Genomic DNA, 26523 nt, shown 5'->3' on the forward strand with positions numbered 1-26523 from the left:
AGGGGTAAAAATTACTATTCCCACTCCAGTAGGTGCAACAGTAGGGAAAGCGTTGGATAGCGTAGCAGTAAAAATTACTATTCCCACTCCAGTGGGTGCAACAGTGAGGAAAGCGTTGGATAGCGTAGGGGTTTAAATTACTATTCCCACTCCAAAGAGTGCAACAGTAGAGAAAGCGTTGGATAGCGTAGAGGTAAAAATTACTATTCCCACTCTAGAGAGTGCAACAGTAGGGAAATTAAATACTTCATATATTATTACAATAAATATAAATTAATATCTATCAAAAATTAATTGAAAGTAATTACGAATTTTATATAATATAATAATTAATCAATTAAAATTACAAATAAAATGTACTTATTATAATTATTTAACTATTAATACAAATTAATTACAAATTAAAAATTAATAATTTAACATTTAAAAATTAATTTACAATAAATTCAAATTAAATACAATTAAAAACATTGTTTTATTTAATTAATTATAAATAAATTACTTCCATCCTATTCCCCTATAAACCCACAACCCACTACAAAAAATAAATTATTAAATTAACATAATTAGCAATTAATCAATTAAATAAAATTAATTAGCAATTCTAATGTAATTAATTACCCATAAAAAATAATTAACAATGAATTCTAAAACAATACCAATAAATATGTTAGCATATTTAATTAATTATAAATAAATTACTTGCCACCCAAATCCCCTATAAACCCACAACCCGCTACAGAAAATAAATTAGTAAAATTAACATAATTAGCAATTAACCAACTAATTAAAATTAATTGCCAATTAAAAGTTAATTAATTACCAAATATAAATTAATTAACAAATAATTAAAAATGAATAACAATAACTTTACATATTTAATTAATTATAATTAAATTACTTCCCACCGTATTCCCCTATAAACCCACAACCCGCTACAGAAAATAAATTAGTAAAATTAACATAATTAGCAATTAATCAATTAATTAAAATTAATTGCCAATTAAAAGTTAATTAATCACCAAATATAAATTAATTAACAAATAATTAAAAATGAATAACAATAAATAAATTTACATATTTAATTAATTATACTTAAATTACTTCCCACCCTATTCCCCTATAAACCCACAACCCGCTACAGAATTAAATTACGCAAAAATTAAAAAATAAAAATGTCATTAATTAAAATTATTTATAACATAAATACACACTTTTAACACATATAACATAAAAAACACTATAAAAAATTCAATATTATCAAAAATTCGATAATTTTATTAACCTATATTATATACTTCGATATTTTAAATGTCTATATTTTTTACATTCGATATTACATTACTTACCTTAAAAACGATATTTTGGATGTCTATATTCTGTCCAGTCGATATTTTGTCCATTCGATATATAAAACTCGATATTGTGTCCAGTCGATATTTTGTAGTCGATATTTTGACTGTGCACCGTATTGAAGCAAACCCAATGATGAAGCCTGTCACAATTTTGTGAGTGAGGACAGTACTTTTTTCACTGGGCACGTACCACCTACAAAATATTATTTGCTACTCCTCTGTGTGTGTTACAGTTATGTGATTGGGGAGGCCGGAGTAGAGAGAATTTGTCTAGCCCCCCTTCCGTCTGTGTAATAAGCAAACTTAAATCTCACCATCAAAAAAAAGTGAAGTGATATTCTATGTGTGAAAATTGGTTTGATGTTGAGACTAGTATATGGTAGGCGTAGGGGTTTAGGTCGACTAATATTGATACGTGTGGTAGCTAAGGACAAGGCCTTACTCTAAGCCCCCCCCGGTGTCATATTATGCACAATATTGTACGGGTGAAAACATGATTTTATTTTAGAAATGTAGCCTTTATTTGTTTTTTTCTGTGATACAAAAAAAATCCACTATGAAATGGCAGGCTGATCAGCATTAAATATTTGTCAAATGTTACACGGTGATCCCCACCAATTTTGGAGGGGACCTCTAAATTCCCAGGTTAGAAGAAGTTAGTGTTGCCAAAGACGAATTGAGGACCACCTAGCAGGATCTAAATCACCCTCTATGTATCCAGTACAACTTGCCACAATTCTAAATCAAATGCTTCATCCACAGCAACGGATTTGTAAATGACTAATATACTGACATTGCTGATCTGCTACTCATCCACAACCTTGATATTGTATGAATATCTCTATCTAGTTTAATTGACTTCTCACCGCGCATCATCAACCAGCAAAACCCAGAAACTTTTCTATCATCATTTGTGATAGAAAACAACAAATTGGAGGTAACATAGCAATATACCACGGAAATATTACATGAGGTAAAACTTAAAGTTCACAAATTTGAATTTTCTTCAAATGCTTTAAAATCAGCCTCAGAACCTTGCCACCCAAAAGAACATACTTCAAAATAATCTACCAATTACCTAGAAAACAGAGTAGATTACCCACATCACTTCACTTAATACTTCATGGAGAGACAAAAGTTCTCTTGGAAAGTGTTCTGCACCGGGTACAGTGCTGGATAATATTATTAAAGCAAATAAACTTTATACCACCAAATCAATCTAAACACACAATACAACTCATATAGAAAAATATATTTGATTTCTTTTTTCTTTCTTATTTTTTCTTTTTTCAACGTATTTCAAAATAGAAAATTATTTATAAATATAATTGTTACATGAAATACATTGTTTTCATGAAATGTAAACTTCTGCAATGATTAATCATCCTTAAGCTACAGATTATCACATGAGACATGATTATACATAATAGTACCACCGATTGTCAATTATTGTGCAATAACCTGTGAAGATCTATGTCTTCAGTTGTTTTAAATAGAGTAGTTAATAACAATCTACCATGGATTACCTACTCTCTGTTAAACTAGACACTAGTTAAGAACAATGTACCATGGATTACCTGCTCTTAGTTAAACTAGACATACAAAAAGAAGGGAAGAAAAGACTTTATATGTTTTGCCCTTTCTGAAAGCATTGGTTATAGTTGTTGGCTAGCAACGCGTTTTGGCAAAGCCTTCTTCAGGGTTTTCATAAATGTGGTTACCACAAGTAAAAATAATAAATTTCAACTTATTTAAAACCTTCTCCACAGCAAACTACATCCATGGCAACTTCAACAATAAGAGGGTAAAAAAAGCATGAAGAGTCCCTTCAAAATCAATATTCACTTGTTGAAATTCAACTTTCATTTACCTGCTGCTACCCACCTCCCACAAAGCCAGAAAAACACTAGACTGAACCAAATTTGGCCTATCATGTCCTATCATGTCCTCTACCCATCGAATATAAAACATGTGAACCCATATCACACCATCCAAAAATGTCCAAAGAAGTTTCAGAAAAACTTCCCAACAAATTAGTCAATAGGTTCTAGGGGACCACCTCAGCCAAGCCCCAGAAAATATTGAACACATCACTATTGTCAACTCCCATGTAAAAGAATATAGCATGAAAATCTAACCACAATCAAATAAAAACATCCTATAAGCCACCTCAAAACATCTTTGAATGGCGAGCAATGCATGCTTCTGAGAGAAAATCAAACAGACACATTAGAACCTAGGAAAAAGAAGCAGCAGCGGTGCACTGAAAGAACAAATTGACGTTGACACTCTTTCTGGTGGATACTCTGACTGCAGATTCCTCACAATAAAATATAGCCCAGGCACCACAAAGTTGTAGCATTGCTGCAGCACACTGTTATGTCACAATGAGGCTCCAGTTTGACCCCCTACTGCCCCGGAAGTATATAGTGGAGCCACAGTTGCCTTCAAAGCTACTGTGCTCTCACATGTGATGTGCGAACAACAGTTAGCAAGAGTGTGCGATCACTAACTTTGGAACTCTTTAGTTGTTAAAAGAGAAAGGTGAGATGGGAGGGCATTTAGGCATCTGAGGTTAAGAAATGCACCAGAAAGAATGTTATTACAGGTAACTGTGTGGATAATGTACTTTTCCTTGTCCTACTTGTCATGAATCATCCTGTTTTGGGATATTCTTTTAGAAGAAAAAATGAGAAAACTATTTAAACATCAAAATTCAGAGGCAGGAACCACCTTGACAGTGGTTACTGCCAATGCATTCTAACTGACCACCTGCTTGGCAGTCATTTATAAATATGGCCAGTGGTCCCTCCACCAGGAGGACAGGGTAATTTAATCCATCCCTCTGTCACAACGATGGGCCATCTACCCATTTATGAATCACCTCCTAAGTAACTTTTGCTCTACAGATTGCTTCAATAAGAACAACCTGCAAATGTTATCTATTTGTGACAATACTAATGTGATAACCAGAGGTCTCCATCTCACTACAAGGCGCAACTGGAAGCAAGACTGTCTAAAACCGCAGTGTCTTTGAAGACAATCTACTCTGGGTTTTTCTGACTCACACAAGTTAAGTGCTGTGCATTATTTGGGGCTAAGTCTAGAAACTTCTAAAATGTGGGTAAAAATATTAGTAATTTCCCTTGGAGAATTCAACTTCTGTTTTCTTGTTACCTATAAAACCTCATATATCAATTCAGTTTGCAGTGCTATAAAAAAACATAAATGAGACTGTCCATATCTAGTACAGCACAACAAGTTAGTGGGCTGGGGCTTAGTGATGCATTCCCAGACCCCGCACACTCTGCCCCTGTTTTCCTTTTGCCCTGCACCTCTTATCTGGGTGGTGGAGTTTGGGGCAGCATTTCCATTGGTACGCCCACCCCACCCCAAAGTTACTTCCTGGTTGTGATGGGCATTCTGAGGGGCATTTATATGCCTAACCCCACCTGACTTCCTCCTCTATGGCACTTTGGTGGTCTCTGGTTCAAGTATGGTAACATGCCTCACCCGAATATATTCGGGAGACAAAAGATTCAGACCCCGGTGGATTCTGCCATACAGGACGTAATCGAAAGATCAGACATGACGTGTTTACTACTGAGCTGTTTGTGCTTGAAAATCTGGAAATCTATTTGCTATCGCTCGAATATCTTCATTGAAGGTAATAAGTGTCATCCCAAGAAAAGACCCAATGTGCTTTGATATCATGATATTTTGGAGGATATACTTACTTCGAACACGGTTTTTCAGCTGCACATGCTTAATTCCTAATGGGCTGTAAATGCTTCTGTAGTAGTTTGAGAATCTTTTATCCTACCATCTGTTATGCAATTTTAGTGCAAGTTACCCAATGAGAGCCTTTAATTTTCATGTCAGTGAGCATTCAAGATATGATTCATGTACGTAAATCTTGTAGAATGATCTGTAAACGTCTTGTAACAGAAAGTACAATAGTAACTTCAAACCTACCTCACAAACTACTCCAAAGTACAATCAATGTTTCAGACCTTGCTGCACTGCACAGGCAACCACTGTCCAGTTAGTCAGTGATCAGTTTGCGCTGGCTACATCTAACATTGCCTGCAGTGGTTTAACTCCTTGCTTCCCAGTAGACAATTAGTACAATTAAAGAATACCAGATCCCCATTTTTCCATCACAAGAGGCTCTCCCCTCCCCCAGGATGCTTCGGGTCCTGCGTTATCTCGACTATCTCCATGCAGCCTGCTTGCAAAGTAAGACATTGAAACACTCTAATTCTAATGATATGCAACTCTGACTCTCGATTTTGTCAACAAGCAATAACAAGCATCTGAAATCCTTCCTGCTCTTATACCAGTCCAGTCCAATATTTCTTTATTTCGGTTATTCACCATAAAAGAACAAGCACAGATATGTAAAAACAGGTTAAAAATGATTAAAAAAGTTTTAAAAAAGCGATAAAACAAATCATCTGAAGTAATACTTTTAGGTAAAAATGATGGTAGGAAAGTCAGTCACAATCAGGTCCTTGGTTTTGCATATTGAGGAAGTTTCTCCTGACCCACCAGGTGGAGTTTAAAAAACGTGAAACCGTGAAGACTATATGGGAATTGTATTTTAAAATTCTAAATGCTTCTATGCAATGGGTTGTGCCTAGGTTTTTACATAGCTGGACCAACCATCTTTGTTTTATTAAGTGGTATCCCGGGCAAAAAAAGACCACATGAAGTTCGGACTCGGCACACATGTTAGAGGCTGAACACCTACTTGGACTACCACCCGACCATTTGCACGTAAAAACACGCAGGAGACAGCCGAGACAAAACCGTACACATAATTTCCTGGCTGATGCCGGGCGGATTACGTCAAGACACTCCTCCAATCTGCAAGTGTCTTTTAATTCCAGGAAGAGTGATGTAAGGGAGCCGTGAGCAGGATCTGCATGGAGTTTTGCGGCTAAACTGCCCTAGTAGCTAGTGCTTAATACTTTTCGTCATGTTCTCATACAAGCTATGTCAGGGTTGACCCATAGTTCTTTTAGGCCAATTTCATAAACGCCCTCCCGGATAAAGAGAAGCCAAGGCAACTTTCCTGAGCCTAGGAGTCTCAGGATTTCCAGTAGCTCTAATCTACACTCTGACAGTTCCGGTGTTACCCAGAGGTGCCGCCAAAAGAGTAAAGGCCTGCAGCCAATTTCCTCAGCAATAGATCCCATCCCTAGGTCCATATGCAGTAGAACCAAGGGGGAGCTTATCGGTAATCCGAATAGCTGTCTAAGGAAGTTGTTCTCTGTGATGACCAGAGGCCTATGGTTAGAGTGCCCCCAGAGTTCAGCCCCATATAGGGCAGCACTCCTAGCCTGGGTTTTATATATCTCCATGACCGGAGTAACTGGTTTGTGGAATGTTTTTCTGAAGAACTTAGCCAGGCCACCTGTAGTTTGTGTCAGTTTGAGATTTAACTTGCTAATTTGAGCCCACCAGGTCATGTTTTCAGTAAGAGTTAGACCCGAGTAATCGAATACAGAGACCTGTTCCAGAGGGATACCGTTCATGTGCGGGTTAGGGTGTGTAGATTTGCTATGGTTGAAGATCATAAATTTTCTTTTGCTAATGTTGATTTCTAATCCCTTCTAAATGGACTGTTTTCCAATAGAGAAGCTAGAGCCTGAAAATTTGATTTATTGTTGATGTTTTTTCCCTAAAAACAGCCTGCAAGGGGGTCAGGATCTTTTGTTCTTCCAGCCAAGACTGCATATGATATAAAAAGATCCTGGCAAAGATTTTCTGTGAGACATCAATCAAGCTGATCGGTCTATAATTTGCTGGTGACAGAGGAGATCCATTCTTGTATACCGGGAGGATCTCAGCACTTAACAAAGTTGCAGGAAGAGCTATACACTGCAAGATGGCTTGAAGGTCACCCAAAAGTAAGGGCCCCAGATCTAAGGTTCAGCCCAATAGAGATCCCCTGGAATCTTGTCCAAGCCGGCATCCTTGCCAGGTACTATTTTATTTAGGGCTTTACGGACTTCTGTCAGGGATATCTCAGGAGTGGCTAACTCAGACCCCAAGGGAGTCAGGGTTTCTAGGGTCTGACTTCTCTCTGCATCGTCTAGTGAGGCATAGAGGGCTAAAAAGTGCTCTCCCAAACAGTCAGCCGCAATATTTGGCCCGAGGGCCAATTGGCCTTTGTTACTACAAGTGGTTACAATGCTCCAGAATGATTTCATGTCTTTGGATTCCAGAGCTGATTTCAGGCTGTCCCACTGATCTATTTCCCACGAGGATTTGGCAGCTGCAATACTGGATTTGTAAGATTGTCTGGCTGCTTTTACTGTGTGTATTCCACTTTGTTTTTTTGGCTTCTATTTATGCCTTTTTGACCACCAGGCAATCGTCTTTGACCCAAGATTACCTTGGCGTCCTCCCACGACCCCTGGTACACATTGTCGATAACATCTCCTTCAGCTTTGTGATTGTAGAATCATTACAATAATAATAATAATAATAATAATAATAATAATAATAATTATAATAATATACTTTATTTGATTTGTGAAAATCATAAAAGGGTGGGTCTTACCACCATGAGATAAACCTTGACATCTTTGAATCAGCATAAAAACAACATAAAATTACATAGGAAAATAATACAATAAAATAACACAACGCTAGCAGATTACTCAAATATGCGGTGACTGTGTGAAGTTAAAAGAAAGAAACAAGTATAACTGGGCAAGGGGGTAACTATCTCGGTAAAGCTTTCAAAACAACAACTAGGTGATCTGAAAAGGGATACAAAATACTTGGGGGATTAAGTGTGTCTTAAAGGATATAAAACATTGTTGACTCAGTATAAAGTTTTTAAGCTGGAAAAGTGAAAATAAAGGGTATCCATTAGGGAATTAGGAGGATTCCGGGGCCAGCCGTGGGGAGACAATAGGCCCAGGTCGTCTTTAGTTGCTTCCTTGTTTTCCAGCTCTTGGGCAGCGTGAGCCAGGAATTTTATAGTTTTGCAGGAAAGTTGTTTCCAAGACCCGCTAAGGCATTTTATCACAGCCGCCCTGCAGGTTCTTACTTGCGCTTCTCTTAGAAGTGGTAACAAAAGCATCTTCCTTGAATTTTGGAGTACCGGGCATATACATAATAAGTGCAATAATGACTCTACGCCCTTGCCGCAAAGGCGGCAGTTTGAAGTTGTCCAAGTCCGCAGCCCTTTAGGGGTGAGATCTTTACTCGAGAACCAGCCCAACCTCAGAAGGCTTAATTTCCTCTTATAGTGATCCCTAAAACAATCTTGCAAATGTGGCTGATGTTTCAGATGGTTATATGTTGGCAACACAATCCAGGCATGGCTTTTGCCAGCCACTGCGCCTTTGTCCATTAGCAGCGATGCTTGTTTGATGGCTTTATTAGTAATCTGTTTAAAGGCGTTGTAGGACACGGGTGAGAGCCAGGCTTCTTCCAGCTTTAACGACTGAAGAGCTTGCCTAAGGGACTTATATGTTGAGTTAATGGACCCAGCCTGTTTTTCGACTTCTAGCCAGCAGAAGTGGGCAAGTGAGTTGTCTTAGGCGTCCCTCATACGCCAGTAATATTTGGCCAGGGCTCCTTGTCTTGCCGGAGTCTGGTTAGTTAGTCCATATTCCAGACGTATTTGGGCTTGTGAAATGTGTTGCGGGATCGAAAAAAGGTTTTTAAACAGTTTGGATTGAGCGAGATTTAGCACTGTCGAGTCCCTAGATGCCATCATTTCCGAGCCATATGTGAGCGATGGCAAGAATTTAGCAGCTACAATTTTTAACATGTGGCCCGTTGAGCTTCCACTTAAATGTTTTTGAACGGTTTTGAAAGCGAATTGAAGTTGTTTGGCTTTTGATTTCCCCTGTTCTAAGTGGTGTTTGTACTTTAGTTGGTGGTCAAGTAAGATGCCCAAATATTTATATTTATCAACCTGTGTTAATATAGAAGAATTTATCCTCCAGACAAATTTAGGTTGTTTCTTTCTGGAGCTGGAGAAGCATAAGATATTTGATTTTTTGATTTATTATAAGTTGTACTTTAGAGATGTACAACGCAAGTTTGGAAATCAAGCGTTGTAGGCCAAGCGGGGTTTGTGAGAGGAGCACAATGTCGTCTGCATATTGTAGACTCGCAATAGGTGTTTGTCCCAATTTCGGTGGGTCTCCTTGAATTGTGCGCAAGGCACTTTCTAGGTCTGCGGTGTAGATGTTGAAAAGGCTGGGCGCCAACACACAACCTTGCTATAGTCCATTGAAAGTTTGAAATTTCTTTGTTAGACATCGGCCATCTCCTTTTTTTATTTGGACCCAGGTGTGCGAGTATAGTTCTATGATTGCCCCCAACAACTTTGGCGGAGCACCCCAGGCTTTCATTTTGGCCCAAAGTTTGGATCTAGGCACTTTATCGAAGGCCGCTTTTAGGTCTAAAAAACAAGTGTATAGCATGGTGGAGTTATCAATTGCCTTTTTAGCAAGGAGGGTTAGCGCAGATAAGTTTGTAAGGGTACCCATTCCGGCCCTGAAGCCTGTTTGTGTCAATGGGATTAGCCCTTTACTTCTGACCCAAGACTCCAGTTCTACCAATAGATTTGATGCGTAGATCTTTGCCTCCACGTCTATTAGGGCTATTAGCCTATAATTATTGGGGTCTGAACGGGACCCTGATTTGTATATGGGGTGTAGAATGCTGCCCCTCCAGGAGTCAGGAATATTCCCGGTCCTTAAGCTGTGACAGAACAAGGGGGATAATTGACTAGCCCAAAACGTTGGGTCTTGCCTAAATAAGGCGTTGGGAAGGCCATTTGGTCCAGGGGCTCCATCAGCTCTTAAAAGTTTTATGGTGCTTGAAACCTGCGTTGGTGTGATCTGGTCAATTTCTCCGATGAGAACCAATGGCGGTTGCTTGCGGTTATCTTTGGATTGTGGAGGCTTAGCTTATGCCGTTGATCTCAGGCTGGATGTTGGGGTGGGCTCGGATGAGGTTGCTAATATGTTGTCTGAGGATGTATTGAACGTAAAGTTGTACAGTAGATCAATGTGGGAGCCCCAGAGATGGTCGGTCAACTCCGAATTGAACTGTCGGTGTTTGCCGTTAAGCATAAAATGTATTTTTGCCCAGAAGTCTTTGGAATTTTGTAGTTTCTAGCATGGAGTATAGTAGAATCATTGATCATTTCAACCTCATCCAGAGACGCAGCAAGATCTCCAGACTTCACTATCTCTGATAGGGCATCAATGTTGGGAATAATGGTGTCGAATAAGAGAGCAATTTTTCCATTTGATTTTTCCACCCAGGCCCACCTATCTTTCCACCTATTGTTTGAAAGGGTCAATCTGTGATCAGCATCAGATAGTTTAGCAGATTTGTTCCCAATAAGTGGGAGATTAAGTGTAAGTATTAAGGCATTATGGTTGTTGTGATGCAGCGGACAGACAAAAAAATATTTGGCCAGTGGCCATAGCCTGGTTTCTAAGAAGATATCATCTAGAATAGAAGAGTGGCCAACTCTGTTAAAAGTGTGGTTCTCAGGGGAGTCTGAGCCAAAGCGACCATTACAGGCTTGCAAAGAAAACTTTAGGGTAAATGCCTTGATTCAGCGTGCCAGTGGTGTCCAGGCCCTGATAGGGGGAATATTAGTCTCGAGGATAGCCCACAACTCATCCTCCTCTGTTACAGAACGACCCGTTAGGTCTTTCAGTGGTTCAAATTGGCAGTTTATATCACCACCCAGCACTACTGAAGCATTATTCAAGAGACTGTTTTTGATGCCTGCCACATACCACAATATAATCTTAAGATCATTCACTGCACTACAAATGACTATAGGGTCCCCCTGTGCTTGAGTCTTTGAATGAACTGCAGTGTCTGGCATCACTGCAGTACCTATGGTTTTTACTTGAAACTTGTTCGTTGAATCAGAGGTTAGCGTGGTGTCTACCCCCTATCTCCATTGCCAATTGTTTTCCTGTTCCCAAGAAAATAAATTGGGGCTAGTGAGTGTGTAATAGAACTGGGTTGTGAGTCCTTAATGGTGATAGGAGGTTTAAGGCTAACAATAGTAGTTGCATTTATGGGAGGTTCAAAGAGCGCTATTACCCCAGTGTATTTTCAGTGGTCATGGTAAGGGCAATTTCTAAGGGGCTAGGTGGCTTCTTCTTGGGGTCCATGGCCCTTTCCAATAGATGTTCCTCGCGTAAGAGGACCAAGATGGCAACTTGGCCAAAAGTCTGTCAACCTCTTCTAAGGCCCAAGATCTGTTCGCACGGGGCAAGTTAAAGACATGAGATTGCATTTGAGGGGGACCCTGGCCTTTCGTATCCGAGTCAGGCACCATGTGTTATGTCTAGCTCTGGGGTCATCCCTGTCATCGTGGGAAAATACTGGGACATGAGGGGGACCCTGCCCTGTCTCGATCTAAGGTCTTCCCTGTCATCATGAGAGGTTGCTGAAGCCTAGAAATGGGTGAGCGGGGAGAGTCTGATAGCAGAACCAATAAGTGGAAAACAAAGGCTGAAATGCAAAAAATTCTGCACAATAGTGGGGTTTCTAAAATTGACTATAACACAGTCCCCCCTGACATCTTTAGGTCCGTTTCCCACCCAACCCACTCTGTGTGTCAATAGTATTTCACCAGCATTAACAAAGTTGAATTGGCTATGTCTAGCAAACAGGTGTAAACATTTGTTATTTAACTCAAAATGGGTTATCTCTGGCCTTCTTTGAGAGGTGGAACTCCAGAGAGAATGATAACATATAGAACTGGGCAGGTCCATCCCTGCCCTGCCTCTCAGTTTCTTCGTCCCCCCTTTATCAGAAAAAGACCCAGAGGTACCCTCATTTAGAGGTGCACTACCCCTTACTTTATGATCCTTCTCACACTGTATACTTTGAACCTCCTGGATGGCATTTGAGTCCCCGCTAGGAGTAATGGGCTTCTCTCTTATCTCAGTTGTTCCAGATTCAGCTGGGTCTACAGTCACTTTGCTGATCTCTCTTGCCGATGTAGGGGGCATAGATGCTGTCCCAGCAGTACAGGTGCATGTGGTGGAGAATAGATCCAATCGGGCATATACCTGGGCAAGTTTCTCTCTCATAATGTCTCGAATTTGGCCTCGTAAATATTCCAGCATGGGAGCTACCCATGCTGGAATCCATAAGTTGTGGTTCCCCTCCGGCGCTGTCCGGTTTGACCCGTCTCCTAAGTACACGGGCGAACTATCGTTGGTCATCTTTCGCTTGACCCCAGCCCTAGTAGTCTTGGTAGGCTGCCTTGAGTGGATGAGCTTAGCTGAACCCTTTGTAGCTCCCCTCCTTCTGGTGACCACTTTGGGGGGTGAAGCCAGTGTCTACCCCTGGAGTCAAGGTCAATTTACCTGTTTCAGAGGATCGATCAATGCCATTTTGTGTGTTAGGGAATCCGTGATTGTGCTAATCTGTGGGAGGTCCGGGGTTAATGATAAGCTGCGTTCTGTGAGTTCAATCTCATTAGCCACAACGCCTATTGCCCTTTGGAGTATTCTGTCAATAGATGTCTGCGGTAAAGAGGGGGGTACAAACCACAGGGGTGCATGACACTTGTGTGCCAGGAGAATCAGACAGATATAGTTAAAAACAAATGCGGCTAGAGGAAGAAACAAAAGACTGGAGTCACTTACAATTTGGTCTCAGGGTTTCCCTCGCTATGGCAGTAGATGTCCCAACCTTCGTTTTTCTTTGGCTCTGGTTTGATGCGGCCACGACAAAACAGTCCATCCGGGGACCTTGAAGGTTAAATAAATGGGAAGCCAAGAGAGGGGGCCCAGCCCAGTCTCGACCGGCCGCAGATGGGCCCACCGGCTTCGCCCGGGTGCACCCGCGCGCGAGCTGCACCTCTTATCGTGCTTTCGGGTGCGGGGTGTGCACATCAGTGGTGGTGTCGTGGCAAGGATGTCTGGGGCCAGTAGTCCAGGTGCTCAGACGTTCCCCTCATGGCATTAGGACCAATGGCGCCTGTTTCTGCTTTCTGGCCATTTCCCTCACGGCGTCTGAATCATGGACTTTCTGCACCTCTGGAGCCCGCCACACCTCTTATCGCGCTTCTGGGTGCAGGATGTGCACGTCAGTGGTGGTGCAGGCACAAGGATGTCTGAGGCCGGTAGTCCATGTGTTCATCCGTTCCGCTCATAGCGTTGGGACCAAGGGCGTCTGTTGGTGCTTTCTGGCCGTTTCCCTCACGGCGTTTGAATCAAAGGCTCTTATACAATCTCAAAAGTCAGATGCAGACTTTAAATTCACTCTGACAGAGTGTGTCCTCGTCATTAATGCCATGAGATCTAATAAGTTGGACTGATTTATACTGGAAACTACTTTGCTTGTCACACTCACTAACTAAATGCACCAATTACCTCAGTTTCCACATGCTATTGTAAATGACTTTAAAAGAACTTGCCCATTAAAGGTCCCACCATACCTAATATCAGGATCACAATCCATTTACCTACTTCTATCTTCCAGGTAAGGCACAGGCACCAATTACGCCGAAACACGCGTCGACAAACATTAATGATAAAGATTGCCACCTATATACAGTTGTATATTTTTATGTCAATATAAATTATTTGAGTATTATCAATTATGGAATGTATTATTAATGTCGTCTTTGTTTTTATGCTCCTGTTTTAATAATAAAACACACAATATTTGTTTACATGATTTGCTTGTCTGTCACTCCCTGTATTATTGTAATTTTATTTTACTTGTGGTTTGAATCCTTATTATTGCCTAGGAAAGTATTCTCTCGTATTATTTTCCCTGTCCTAGGAATTGAGATATATTCATTTCTCAGGGGGTCCTTGTTTTCTGCAACATTTTTAACCCCTAGACTAAACACAGCCAGTGTTAATACCAAAAATAAAATATGTCTTCCTCTACATACAGGACATCAATATTCTACTCCCATAAGTGAAGTGCTGCTTCACAAAATCGTCTTCCCTTTTTCTGCCTTCTGTAATTAATTTAAATTAGTCTTTGATTTACATCCAGCCCTCACCAAGGTCCTCTGCTAGTAATGCACTACTTGGTTGAAGCGTCTCCACCTACTCTGCAGGTGGGTTGTATCAGGTTTATTACACCCCTGTCTTCTCAATTCAGAGCACGGAGAGAATATGGAGGAAAGTATCCACTAATGGTACAGGTTCAGAAATACCCAATAAGTGGACATTGGGAACCACTCCTGTGGTGTCCAAGAATAGTTGATAGTGTTATATTAGTACATCAGGGTCAGCAGATCTGCATTTCTGTGTAGATTTTAAATCTCTCAACAAGGCTATATGGGTTGAGAATTTTCCTCTGCTGAGAATTGAAGATCTCATTACACAGGTTGGTCAGTTCAAGTGGTTTACTAAACTAGATCTTCATGCAGCTTATCGTCAAGTATTGCTAGATGAACAAGCACATCATCTCACTCATTTTATACCACCTGATGGTACGTTTCAGTTTTGCTGTATGCTAGTTAGAATGGCTTCAGCAGCTTCTGTGTTCCAGAAGATTATGTCTAGACTGTTTAAGGGCATGAACAATATTGGTGTGTTTCAGGATGATATTTTCATACATGTCACAAGCACAAGATAAAGCTGATTAGAAGATGCTTTCAGTGTTACAGACCAATGGTGTCACCCCTATAGAGGGTAAATGCATTTTTGGTGTGAATGAAATTCACTGTCTGGGGCATGTGTTGTCTGGTGAAGGCATCAAACCCAAACCAAGTATTGTATATGAAATTTTGAAAGCACCTCACCCCTTTGACAAGGAACAGTTACACTCATTTTTGGGCTTATGTGAGTTTTACACAAAGTCCATTAGACATTTTTCAGAACTTACAGAATGCTTTAGAATGAACAGAATTTGTGAGGACTTCCACCTGTCAGAACAACTTTGGGCTTATTAAGCGATGTGTAGATGAGGCGCATGCTTTATGAGCTTATAATGACGGTTGTGCTACATTCGTGACTGAGGATGCTAGTACTTATGGCCTGGTAGCTGTGCTGTCACAGATTGCGGGTGGAAAAGAGTTCACTATTGAGTTTGCCTCAAGAAGGATGAAAGATGTTGAAACAAGGTATTCTGTCATAGAGAAGGAAATGCTACCTTCTGTTTGAAGTATAGAAAAGTTCAAGTCATATGTGTTGAAAGAAAATTTTGCCTAGGTACTGACCACCAACCACGGGTAGATTTTATTTCAGGTAACAAGAAAAAAAAAACAACTGCAAGACTAGCCAGAGTAGCAACTAAGCTGCTTTAATTTAATTTCACAATTGTTCACATCGCAGGTGGAAGGAACATCAGGGCAGATTTGTTGTCAAGAATGGCAGTTTCTGAAGAGGTTTGTGAGGAAATAGTATAGGAGGAGATTGAAGAACACATTCTCACTACTGTGGAACATTGTATCATATGTCAGGATATGAATGAATGGTATAAGGCCATCAAAGGTCAAATGTTTTGTATCAGGTTGAGACAATGGTGACTTCAGGTTGGTCAAAACAAAGGTATTTGGATTGTTCCTTGCATTCATTTTCAAACGAATAATATTGGAATCTGTCCAATCTAGTCATTGGGGTAACTGCTACCAAACGCAGGGTATCTATTTTAAACAACAAGGGGACCCCAATTAGTATCAGCGAGGGACCTCGGGGAGCTTAGTTATATAGAAACAACAATGGTCCCTGGCAGCAAGACAAATAATTGAAAATAAATATAGACTCAGTCAGTTCTATATTATAGAAGACATGCCCAGCCGGGCAGGGGTCCTCAAAATTTATATTTAAATCAAAGTTTTACAAAACACAATAACACCTTCAACAATTCACGTGCGTGGGGCACAAGCCTGTACCCAGCCACTACAATACACGAACAGCAACATACAAAAAGGGCTTGTAAGGCAAAATCAACAGACTCTGAAAAATTCAAGTTAGAACAGAGGATTTCCTATAGGTACCATTACACAATTTTTGTAACAAGTTATTTCACAAGTATATGGTTGCCCCACGCACGTGAATTGTTGAAGGTGTTATTGTGTTTTGTAAAACTTTGATTTAAATATAAATTTTGAGGACCCCTGCCCGGCTGGGCATGTCTTCTATAATATAGAACTGACTGAGTCTATATTTATTTTCAATTATTTGTCTTGCTGCCAGGGACCATTGTTGTTTCTATATAACCAAACGCAGGGTAGGCATGATTATTGGTGGCTTGGTATGGATCGGGAGGTGGATATAGTTGTGAAAGAGTATATAGAGTGTTGTTACAATGCTAAACGTCTAGTTACTTCAACACTCCCACTTATTCCAGTCAAATGTCTGGGTAAAGTGTGGCAAAGGGTTGCAGTGGATTGTTTGGGCACATTTCATGTTTAGCCCAACAACATGAAATATTTTATTGTGTTGGTGGATCGTCTTTCCAGGTGGGTGGAAGTTAAAGGGGTGTCTGAGCTAAACACTAAAGCAGTGATTTGTTTTTTTCAGGAAGTATTTAACAAGGAAGGCGTACTTATTGAATTGCTTACTGACAAAGGTGTTCAATTCACGTCTACTAGCACAACAGAGTTTTAGGTATAACACATTGGTGCACACATTTATATCACTTATCACACCCCCTGCCAATGGTAACGTTGAGAGGTTCAACCGTGTACTGGAAGAATGCATACAGAGTGCCATCAAATCTAGAGTCAACTGTGAAACTGCCATCAAGTTACTATCAAGGGCATACAGGACCACACCGCAGTCTGTGACAGGGGTGGTACCTTTTGAACTTATAAGAGGAGGTAAAGTCACTTCATGTTTGAGTTTACTCCTGTAAAGTCAAAGCATTTGATCAGAAATGTGATGTAGAAAAGTATTCATATGAGGCCAAAAATGCACGTGATAAGCAGTGTTTGGTGAGGTGTGAGAAAGAAATTAAATTAAGAGGCAACATAAGTGATGGCAGTAGCAAGTTTCACATGAATGATTTCGTTTGCATCAAGGATCCAGTTCTATTAGAAAAAGTAGCTTCAAACTTCAGAGATCCTATTCGTATGATTGAAGTTACAGGTCAGGCAGTGAAAGTGGCTAATGGTCAAAGATGAAATATGTCTTGTCTTGAAAAACCCTGTGAGACAGCGGTGTCCAATAAAAAAGTGCTGAAAAAAGTCAAAGAGTAGTGAAAAAGGGTGGCTGAAGCCGGGTGGATATATTGAGGAGTCAGGACATTATCCTACGTAGAAGCAATAGAAAAAGAGAAATTCCTGCTGGGATCACGAATTAGAGGTTAGACTATGCTTTGACTAGTTCCGGTTCATTTATTCCCTTATAAGATCTAATGATGATTTATTTGATGTACATAACATGTACAGTTTTGTATTCTGATTATTATTTGTAATGATGCATGTATATTTTGTGGGGGAGGGCGATATGTGGTGTCCTAGAATATTTGAGAATGATGTATTAGTACTGGCATGTGGGTTTTATTGGTTGTCTCAGTGTTCTATTGAAGAATGTATTATGTTTAGTCTTGAATGTGGGGTTCAGTTGGTGTCTTCCTCTGGGTCCTTGTACATGTATGCTGAGCAGCTGTGGATGGCAATAAACATAAGAATATGTCCGCTGTTGTTGGACATTCACACTCCACAAACATGTAAAGACCAGAGAAATTATGATGAAATGCTACCATGAATACCAAAAAACGGAAACCTAGCAACAAACCCGGCGAGAATTCACTCCGGCCTTATTAGCCCCTATAAGTGTAAACAACCACAGGAACCCCTCCTACAAATCCCCACTGCATAACACTGGGTAATAATGAAAACAGTGCAGATACCACAGCCTCCACACTCCACTGGAAACAGACACCTATCACTCATAAGGTGGTGAACTTTAATGCGCGGACAATACGTTGACATGAGAGACTGATTAATTTGAGATAGTAGTGGGGGGGATTGGGTTAAGTGGAAAGAACGGGGAGAATCTCATTCAAGAGTTTATGTTATCCTTGTAACTGTAACGTTTAACTGTGAAATAGCTTTAATAAGCAGATATGTAAAGACTTTGGTATAGGTACAGCTATAATATACACTGCTCCACCATAAAAAGATCACCAATTTTAAATTAAGACCAAACAATCCTGCACAATGACAAAATATTTGGGATAACGGAGAGATGTTATATAGTTACCTCCCGGTGGGATTGTATTCACAGAATAACCTGTTGGATGGAAAACAATATTGTTTTAATACATTTACCAAATATATGAACTTTAAAATGAGAGAAGAGTTATACAGTACACCTATACTATATACTCTATAAGAGCACCAACCACATTAGAGCACAGAAAATGTTTTACTGCTTACTCAGCATAATAAAACTAACAAAAAACGAAACAAATATCCATGGGAATATGGCATTGAAATAGCTGATTTAAAAATATATGATCTCGGACTTTATACACCTATTTAAAAATATGACTGGTAGTAACATTCAGATTAATTATATTAACAGTCCATGACAGAATTGTAAAGTACGAACTTTTATCAGCGCTTCAGGCCTAGTAATAGAGATCTAGGCCCTCTTTTCGAGTTGCCCAGTTTCTTTTTTTTTTTTCTTAAATTTTCCCTCATCTCACCGAGAAGCGTCTGCAAAGCAATGAAAAAAACGCATTGTCTAACTGTCCGCCCAGTGGTCACTGTCCTCGCTCTGGTCCATACCATCTGGACCCTCACCTTTTGTCAGTGAGTCGGTGTAATCATAGCGACAAGCGAACAACACCCAAGGATCGAGACCAAATCAAAAATGGAGACCAGATAGATAGGCCGGGATTCTTATAAGTTCTCTGGTCGAGGCCACAAACTCTGACCGCAGCCCTGACCCAGTCCTCTGCTATCGGAGGCAGAGGATCCACTTTTCATGTGGAGGGAGGTTGCCACAGCAATATAAGGCTACAGGGTTCTTGACCGTTTTTTTGTTACCGATATTAGCTCTCTTGTCCGCCTTCTTTATAACAGCCTCTTTTTTAACTAACCCACCTAGATTGATTCCCTAGTCCCTTGGAAACTCACGATGTATGAAGCTACTCTGTTTCTGGTCTGTTTTACCAAGTATAGAGTTCCTCTGTCATTTAGCAGTTTGTCCTGCATTTGATGTTTTTTAGGCTTTTATATCTGTGACACCTTAATTTGCCTTGTAACTCTTGCACTTGTCACTGAAAATATCTCTAATGCCTATGGGCCATCATCAGGCTATGGAAAACTGAAAAAATAAATGAATAATAAGAAATAATTCTATTACCAGCCAAGAGGGCCTCATTTATTCCAGACTGCGCGAAGCCTCCCATGTGAATACAAATAAAATATTCTCTGGATTCTTCAATGCTAATGTTGGTGTATTCACAGTTTAAAACCCCCCACAAATAAATCACTTTTAGCTCTTCCACAGCGTTGTCCACTGCCTAATGTTTCAAATGCCACATGCACATTTAAGAGCGTGGTGCCCCCTCTCTCCTCTTATCTGTGCCTTAACCATGGCACTGCTTGCTGCTAGGGTTGGCAACATTACTCCCAGTACACCCTTTGCTATATGAGTAGACCTATCTTAATTTACTCAACACATATGTTTTAAGATTTTCTGCTTTTTTAAAGAATTTTAAAATGTATATTAGAAGTCAATAAGTAGGGTGATCTGTGGATTATGTAGTACCTTGTATAACTTCCCTTGTCCTAGCACTTTTTGAGCACTTTAAGCATTTTTAATTTGCAGCAACATACGATAAGTATTAGTTATTTATTAGTGTGTTTAACAATCTTGTTTGTTACTTAACTTTCATGTGCATCTTCTGAGTTATTTTGGTTATATTGATGCTAGATAATCATTCTGGGCTCTGTCCAGTATTAGGGCATCCATGCACTAGCACTTTATCTTAATATAGCTGCACCTTCAGTAGCATTTTACAAAATCATCTGTTGTTGTCACTGTTCTCTGTCCTCAACTTAAGATATGTTTCAATTGCCTTTGCTTTTGTTAACTGCTGCCTGTATATTGAATAGCAATTGTATAAATGTAATTGAGTTTATTGATCTTGGGCTAAAGCCAAAAGGGTCAAATCAGGTATAAGCCCTGGATAAAGATTATGGTTTCATTGCGTCAGCACAATGTAGATTGCATGGGCACTTTACATGGCACTTTATAAAAACCGGTCGCTATTTTAATTTAAAATTCATCTCCCAAAAACAAGATTTTAAAAATACGATTTTATTTATTATTTTAGATTAAGGTTAACCGTACATTAGATGAACTATATATAATTTCTTAACCATGCGCTGCCCAAATGTAATTGTAGACTAGATTAGATTGCTTTATTAAATTAGGGAGTCAGCCAATAGTGTTCCTTACTAGATAATGATTAGAAGATTTCAGTCCCCCGGAGTGACGTACTTACTGATTAACTGAGATTTGTCCCTTTAGGGAGGAGGTAACTCTAGGAAAATTGTTTATTACAGTATTCATTTGTAACTAAAGATAGGGGTTTAATGAAAAATTTATTATGTACTGTGTGTAATGTAGGATAATTACAGGGTGTAACCTCTTGGGTTTTTAATACTGTTTTTTATGAATTAATGTTTTATTGTAATGTTATGTGGAATTCTTCGGAATTCCAAATCATAATAAAATTAATTGAATTGTGGTGATTGTGGTGAAACTCAACACATACTATATCACCCTTTCTATCAGGGATCCACAGTCGAGTCTCAATGTAATCTCGCAAGAATACCTCATCTGCTCTGGGGATTCACCATCAACTAGGGAATATCTAAGATTCGGCCCCACAAGCCCCACACACCGCGCTTTCCACCCGAATTTTCCTTATGGTGGTGTGAAGATTCCCTTAAATATCTGGTGATATAGGTGCACAGAGACCCGGAGGTGGTGATTAGGGAAAATGATTGGGTCGCCATCGAACACATCACAGAGCTGATAATTCGCTCGATCACTCTTCCACTCTCGGTGGCTGGATGGTGGGTCACATGAAAATGGTGATCCTACCCAAGATGCTGTATCAGTTCGTGAATATCCTGCTGCCACTTAATAAATCTCTTTCTGCAGTCCTCAAGTCGCAAATGATCAGACTCGCATAGGATGCCATGCAGCCCAGAGTTGGATGGGGGCTTTACACCATCCTTTCACAAGGGTGGGTGAGAGGTGCCCATTCCAGCTTGATTCTCTCTGTGCGCTGAGGCAGTTTGTTCACTACTTGTATAATCCCCCACCTTTTCCGCCTCACTTGGTGGTCGAGGTTGAATGTATGTCTCCTCTTCCTACTACTTCCTTGCTGCGGAGACCGGTCTTCGGATCCAGACGTGATGTTCTGACAGCAGACTGCACAATCAGATCATGGGATAAACTGAGTAAGAAGGTGGGACTGGCCAATGTTGAATAGCCTTCTTTGCCGCCAGACTATCATTTCTGCTCCCAATCACTCACAAATCCAGCACCCGGATGTTTTCCATGACAGAGGGATATTAACCTGAGGCGACCTTATCAGGAACAGCTTTTTCTCACGTTGAAGGACGATAGGGGAAGTTTACCCTGTACACCCCGGATGTATTTCTTTATTACCAGTTACAAAGTTGCTGCAAACTGTCCCTTCCACACTTCATGGTGGAACCATTTGTCCTTGGGCCCCTGGAGAAATATGCTTAATGTGACTTCTACTAAGCATTTAATAACAATATTTTATAATGCTTCTCAGGAGGGATGGGGAGGCACCTACTAGGGTGACACATACAGGTTGGGAGAAAGCCTTGGGACAGGAGATCAGTGAAGAAACATTGACGTATGCCTGTAGTCAGACGGGCATGGTCTCTGCCAGTAGCCGACTCTGTATTATACAGTATAAAATATTACAGAGGACATATTTCACACCAGTGTACTTTCAAAGATTTGGTCTCAGAGGTGATGTGACGCCAATTGCGCCAGATGTAGCTGTCTGGATGGGGTATCCTTTTCCTGGCTTGGTCTTGCAGTGCTATGTTTGGGCACTAGATCGAGGTGTTGCATGCCCTGTCTGATATGGTGGACTGCGCAGTGCCGTTTGACCAGGTTATCGCATGACTGGGATATGTAAGGGACCTAGCTGCACCTCTCAAATGTTTTCTATCTTTGGCTCTCTTAGTAGCAAAGTGGCAACTAGGGTGATAATGGGCAAAGATAAAAGCTCTAAAATGTAAGCACTGGTTACGTGACATGCCATACTTCAATGAACGACTAGAATTTATTCCAAACTTCTCCAAGAAGCCTCTTGACTCTAGGATATTTGGAGTCCCCCTCAGATCATATTTACTTACTCTTGATAGGGGTGTAGAGGGGCAGTGATGCTCCTAGTCGTGGCAGCCCCCTTGGGATTGAGGCCACAGCTCAAATCATTGGACATATATGTTTCTACCCTGTTTATACATGCACTGTTTTGCCTGTATTACATTCTTTGACTGTGTATGGTGGGTGATGGCTTCTGCACATGTTTGGAGATTCGTTTTTGTTGATTATAATGTGCTGTTCTCTCACTCTGTAATGGATGAGTGCTCGACATACAAGTTGTGCTCTCTATATGAATGGTAAATGCTGATTGTGACACAGTTCAATATCCTGGTCCTCATGAGGGTTGTACTACTGCAATGGTGAAATGCACTTCTGGAAAATGTAAAATAAAAAAATAAAAATAAAAAGGAATTTTAAGCTACGAAGTATGCAACAAGGTTTTTTCACAATAAGGATCATTATGTTAAAAGTCCTGCCACCACCGTCAATTCCTTAGTTATCTTCAGATCTAAACATTTAGGTGAGGATTCTCACCAGCAGGTGCTATCTCTTTGCCCTCTCTCTGACTGTTCCTCCTCATCAAGGCAATAATCTTCCCTTGCCCTTCTTTTCTCTAACCAAAGCACCAGGGCCACCATTGTGAGCGGCTTGTTGATTACAACGAAAGAAACAATGGGAGTTACCAGGCCCATCAGAATTGTATGTTTAGTGGGAGGGCAATTGATGGTGAGCGGATTCCACACAGAGTTGCTTTTCTTTCGCGAACTTGTGGGCTGACAAGCATACAATTAAGTGCCTGCATATTAATTCCCCCCCCAAATGTATAATTCCCGGTATTTCACCCCCAAATACACCGGAAACTAAATGGACCCCAGTAATGGTAATCAGGGGTTTAATGCAGGTCCCTGCAGCATAAGGGGTGGCCTGATCCTTCATGGAGGCCCTAACCATTCAAGGGAGGCCCCATTCAGCCCAAGGCCTATCAATATCTGTGAGATGTGGGTTACTCAGGGGCACCTCGTCACATTCTGCAGTGGTGTGGGGTGGTGTTCATTTGAATTATGCTACTGACAATAATTCCAGGAGGAGGAAAAGGAGGGAAGAATCCTTGAATTGTAATAGGCCGCACATAAGGAAGGCCTGTGATGTTGCCACTTGCTGGTATGGGGAGTTCACAAAAATGGAAATGATAAATAAAATTAGAAAAATAAATAATTTACCTGGGGGCCTTGTGATTGCTGTAGTTGTCCCGTCTGTTGGAGAGAGAAAAGAGGATGGGATTTTAGTACAGGTTATAGCTGCATCCAGAAATGGCTTTACATTTTCAGTAACAAACTTCTTTGTGCCTTTAGGAAGGATTGAGTACCAGTGGCGTAACGAAACTTAAGGGTGCTCCTCTGCAATGTACATGGAGGGGCCCCTTTCCAGACTTCCACAGGGGCTCTCAGGCCACAGTACTCCACTGAGGGGGCCCCCTGAGGCTTGCGGCACCCCACACTGCGGAGGCAGTGAAGGCCTTTGTTCCGCCACTGTTGAGTACAACAACGACATCTAGGGTAAGAGGCTATGTTTACTGCCATCTCAAACACAGAGGGCATATTTACAAGCCCCTAATACCACCACCACATCACTTTTTGAAACGTTGAGGTGGCTTAACGCTGCCTTGTAAATAAGGCACCTTTCCACACTATACTTAGTATGAAAGGGGTAGGCAATGGGTGTTGTGGTGAACGTTTTGCCACAACACCCATTGATTTTGACGCTGCCACATATTTACAAGGGTGGCGTAAATATGGGACAGCCCGAAAATTAAGACCAGGGAAAACCTGGTCTTACCCTGACGTAATGAGGAGACATGTTTAATATCTCCTCGTTTTGCTGTTTCCATGTGTGCTGTGTTGTGCAGTACACATAGAAACAGCAAAAGGTCATTGATTGTTGATCTGCAAGAAGATATCCCTTCCTGCACATAAACAATCATAAAAAAAATACGTTTTGCAACTTCTATGTGTGCTGCATTAAGCAGCACACATAGCAGTTACAAAACACTATGGTGCAAGGCTCTCCGCGTTGATGCTAGGCAGCTAAATTAACACCAGTGCAGGGCTGCACCGTATCCTCGTGAATACGGTGTAGCTCTGCGTTTCAGAAATGGCAGAGCAAAGCGTTAAGCCCCAGAGTCTGTCACAAGGGACCCTCATACTAAGTGCAGCCTCCATAGGGGGCCTTTATTATAAACAGGGGAACCTGATCCATAGTACTCACTGCTTTGACATCACTGCAGCGAAGCAGCAATCAATCAATCAATCAATCAATGACACTTATAAAGCGCGCTACATACCCGTAGGGTCTCAAGGCGCTGGGGGGGGGGGGGGTGCCGCTACTGCTCGAACAGCCAGGTCTTCAGCTTCTTCCTGAAGGAGAGGTGGTCTTGGGTCAGGCGCAGGTCGGTCGGGAGGGAGTTCCAGGTCTTGGCGGCCAGGTAGGAGAAGGACCTTCCTCCTGTAGTTGCTCTTCGGATGCGGGGGACGGCGGCGAGGGCGTGGTTGGCTGATCGGAGGTGGCGTTTGGGAGCGTAGAAGTTGACTCGGCTGTTGAGGTAGCTCGGGCCTTGGTCGTGTAGGGCTTTGTGTGCGTGGGTGAGGAGGCGGAAGGTGATTCTTTTGTTGACGGGGAGCCAGTGAAGGTCTTTCAGATGTCCGGAGATGTGACTGGTTCGTGGGATGTCGAGGATGAGTCTGGCTGAGGCGTTCTGGATCCGCTGGAGTCTCTTCTGGAGCTTGGCGGTGGTACCGGCGTAGAGGGCGTTGCCGTAGTCCAGTCGGCTGGTGACGAGGGCCTGGGTGACGGTCTTCCTGGTCTCGGTGGGGATCCACCAGAAGATCTTCCGTAGCATGCGTAGGATGTTGAAGCACGCCGAGGAGACGTTGTTGACTTGCCTGGTCATGGAGAGGGAGGAGTCCAGGATGACGCCCAGGTTTCGTGCATGGTCAGTCGGTTTGGGTGCGGTGCCCAGGGCGGGGGGCCACCAGGAGTCGTCCCAGGCGGAGGGTGAGGAGCCCAGGATGAGGACCTCTGTCTTGTCCGAGTTCAGTTTCAGGCGGCTGGTCGTCATCCACTCGGCTACCTCTTTCATCCCTTCGTGCAGGTTGGCTCTGGCGGCGGCGGGGTCGTTGGTCAGGGAGAGGATCAGCTGGGTGTCGTCGGCGTAGGAGATTATGCTGAGGTTGTGTTTGCGTACGATGGCCGCAAGGGGGCTCATGTAGACGTTGAAGAGGGTGGGGCTCAGAGATGATCCTTGGGGGACGCCGCAGATGACTTCGGAGGCCTCTGACTTGTACGGTGGTAGGCGGACTCTCTGTGTTCTTCCGTCGAGGAAGGAGATGATCCATTCCAGCGCCTTGTCCTGGATGCCGATGTTGCTGAGGCGCCGTACTAGGGTGCGGTGGCAGACCGTGTCGAATGCCGCGGAGAGGTCTAGGAGGATGAGGGCCGCTGTTTCTCCATTGTCCATCAGGGCTCGGATGTCATCGGTGGCGGCGATGAGGGCGGTCTCGGTGCTGTGGTTGGCTCTGAAGCCGGACTGTGAGGGGTCGAGGGATCCGTTCGTCTCGAGGAAGGCGGCCATCTGCTTGTTGACGGTCTTCTCGATGACTTTGGCTGGAAACGGGAGGAGCGAGATGGGGCGGTAATTCTTGAGTTCGGTGGGGTCCGCTGTGGGTTTCTTGAGAAGAGCGCTGAGTTCGGCGTGCTTCCAGCTCTCGGGGAAGGTGGCGGTGTCGAAGGATGTGTTGATGATGTCTCGCAGGTGGGGTGCGATGACAGCGTCGGCCTTGTTG

The 26523-nt window shown here is 41.8% G+C and overlaps 1 protein-coding gene across 1 annotated transcript in view; it reads right to left on the reverse strand.

Annotated features, from left to right (window-relative positions):
- Positions 1 to 26523, reverse strand: part of LOC144768725 (transmembrane protease serine 9-like) — a 1077753-nt gene that overhangs the window by 404284 nt on the left and 646946 nt on the right. The window contains exons 5-6 of the mRNA XM_078652600.1: positions 23905 to 23937; positions 18551 to 18580 (exon numbers count right to left, since the gene is read on the reverse strand). Of these exons, the coding sequence (XP_078508726.1) occupies positions 18551 to 18580; positions 23905 to 23937 (63 nt within the window). The remainder of the gene's footprint in view (positions 1 to 18550; positions 18581 to 23904; positions 23938 to 26523) is intronic.

The sequence above is a fragment of the Lissotriton helveticus genome, chromosome 7 (genome assembly GCF_964261635.1).
Source record: "Lissotriton helveticus chromosome 7, aLisHel1.1, whole genome shotgun sequence".
Taxonomy (NCBI): Eukaryota; Metazoa; Chordata; class Amphibia; order Caudata; family Salamandridae; genus Lissotriton; species Lissotriton helveticus.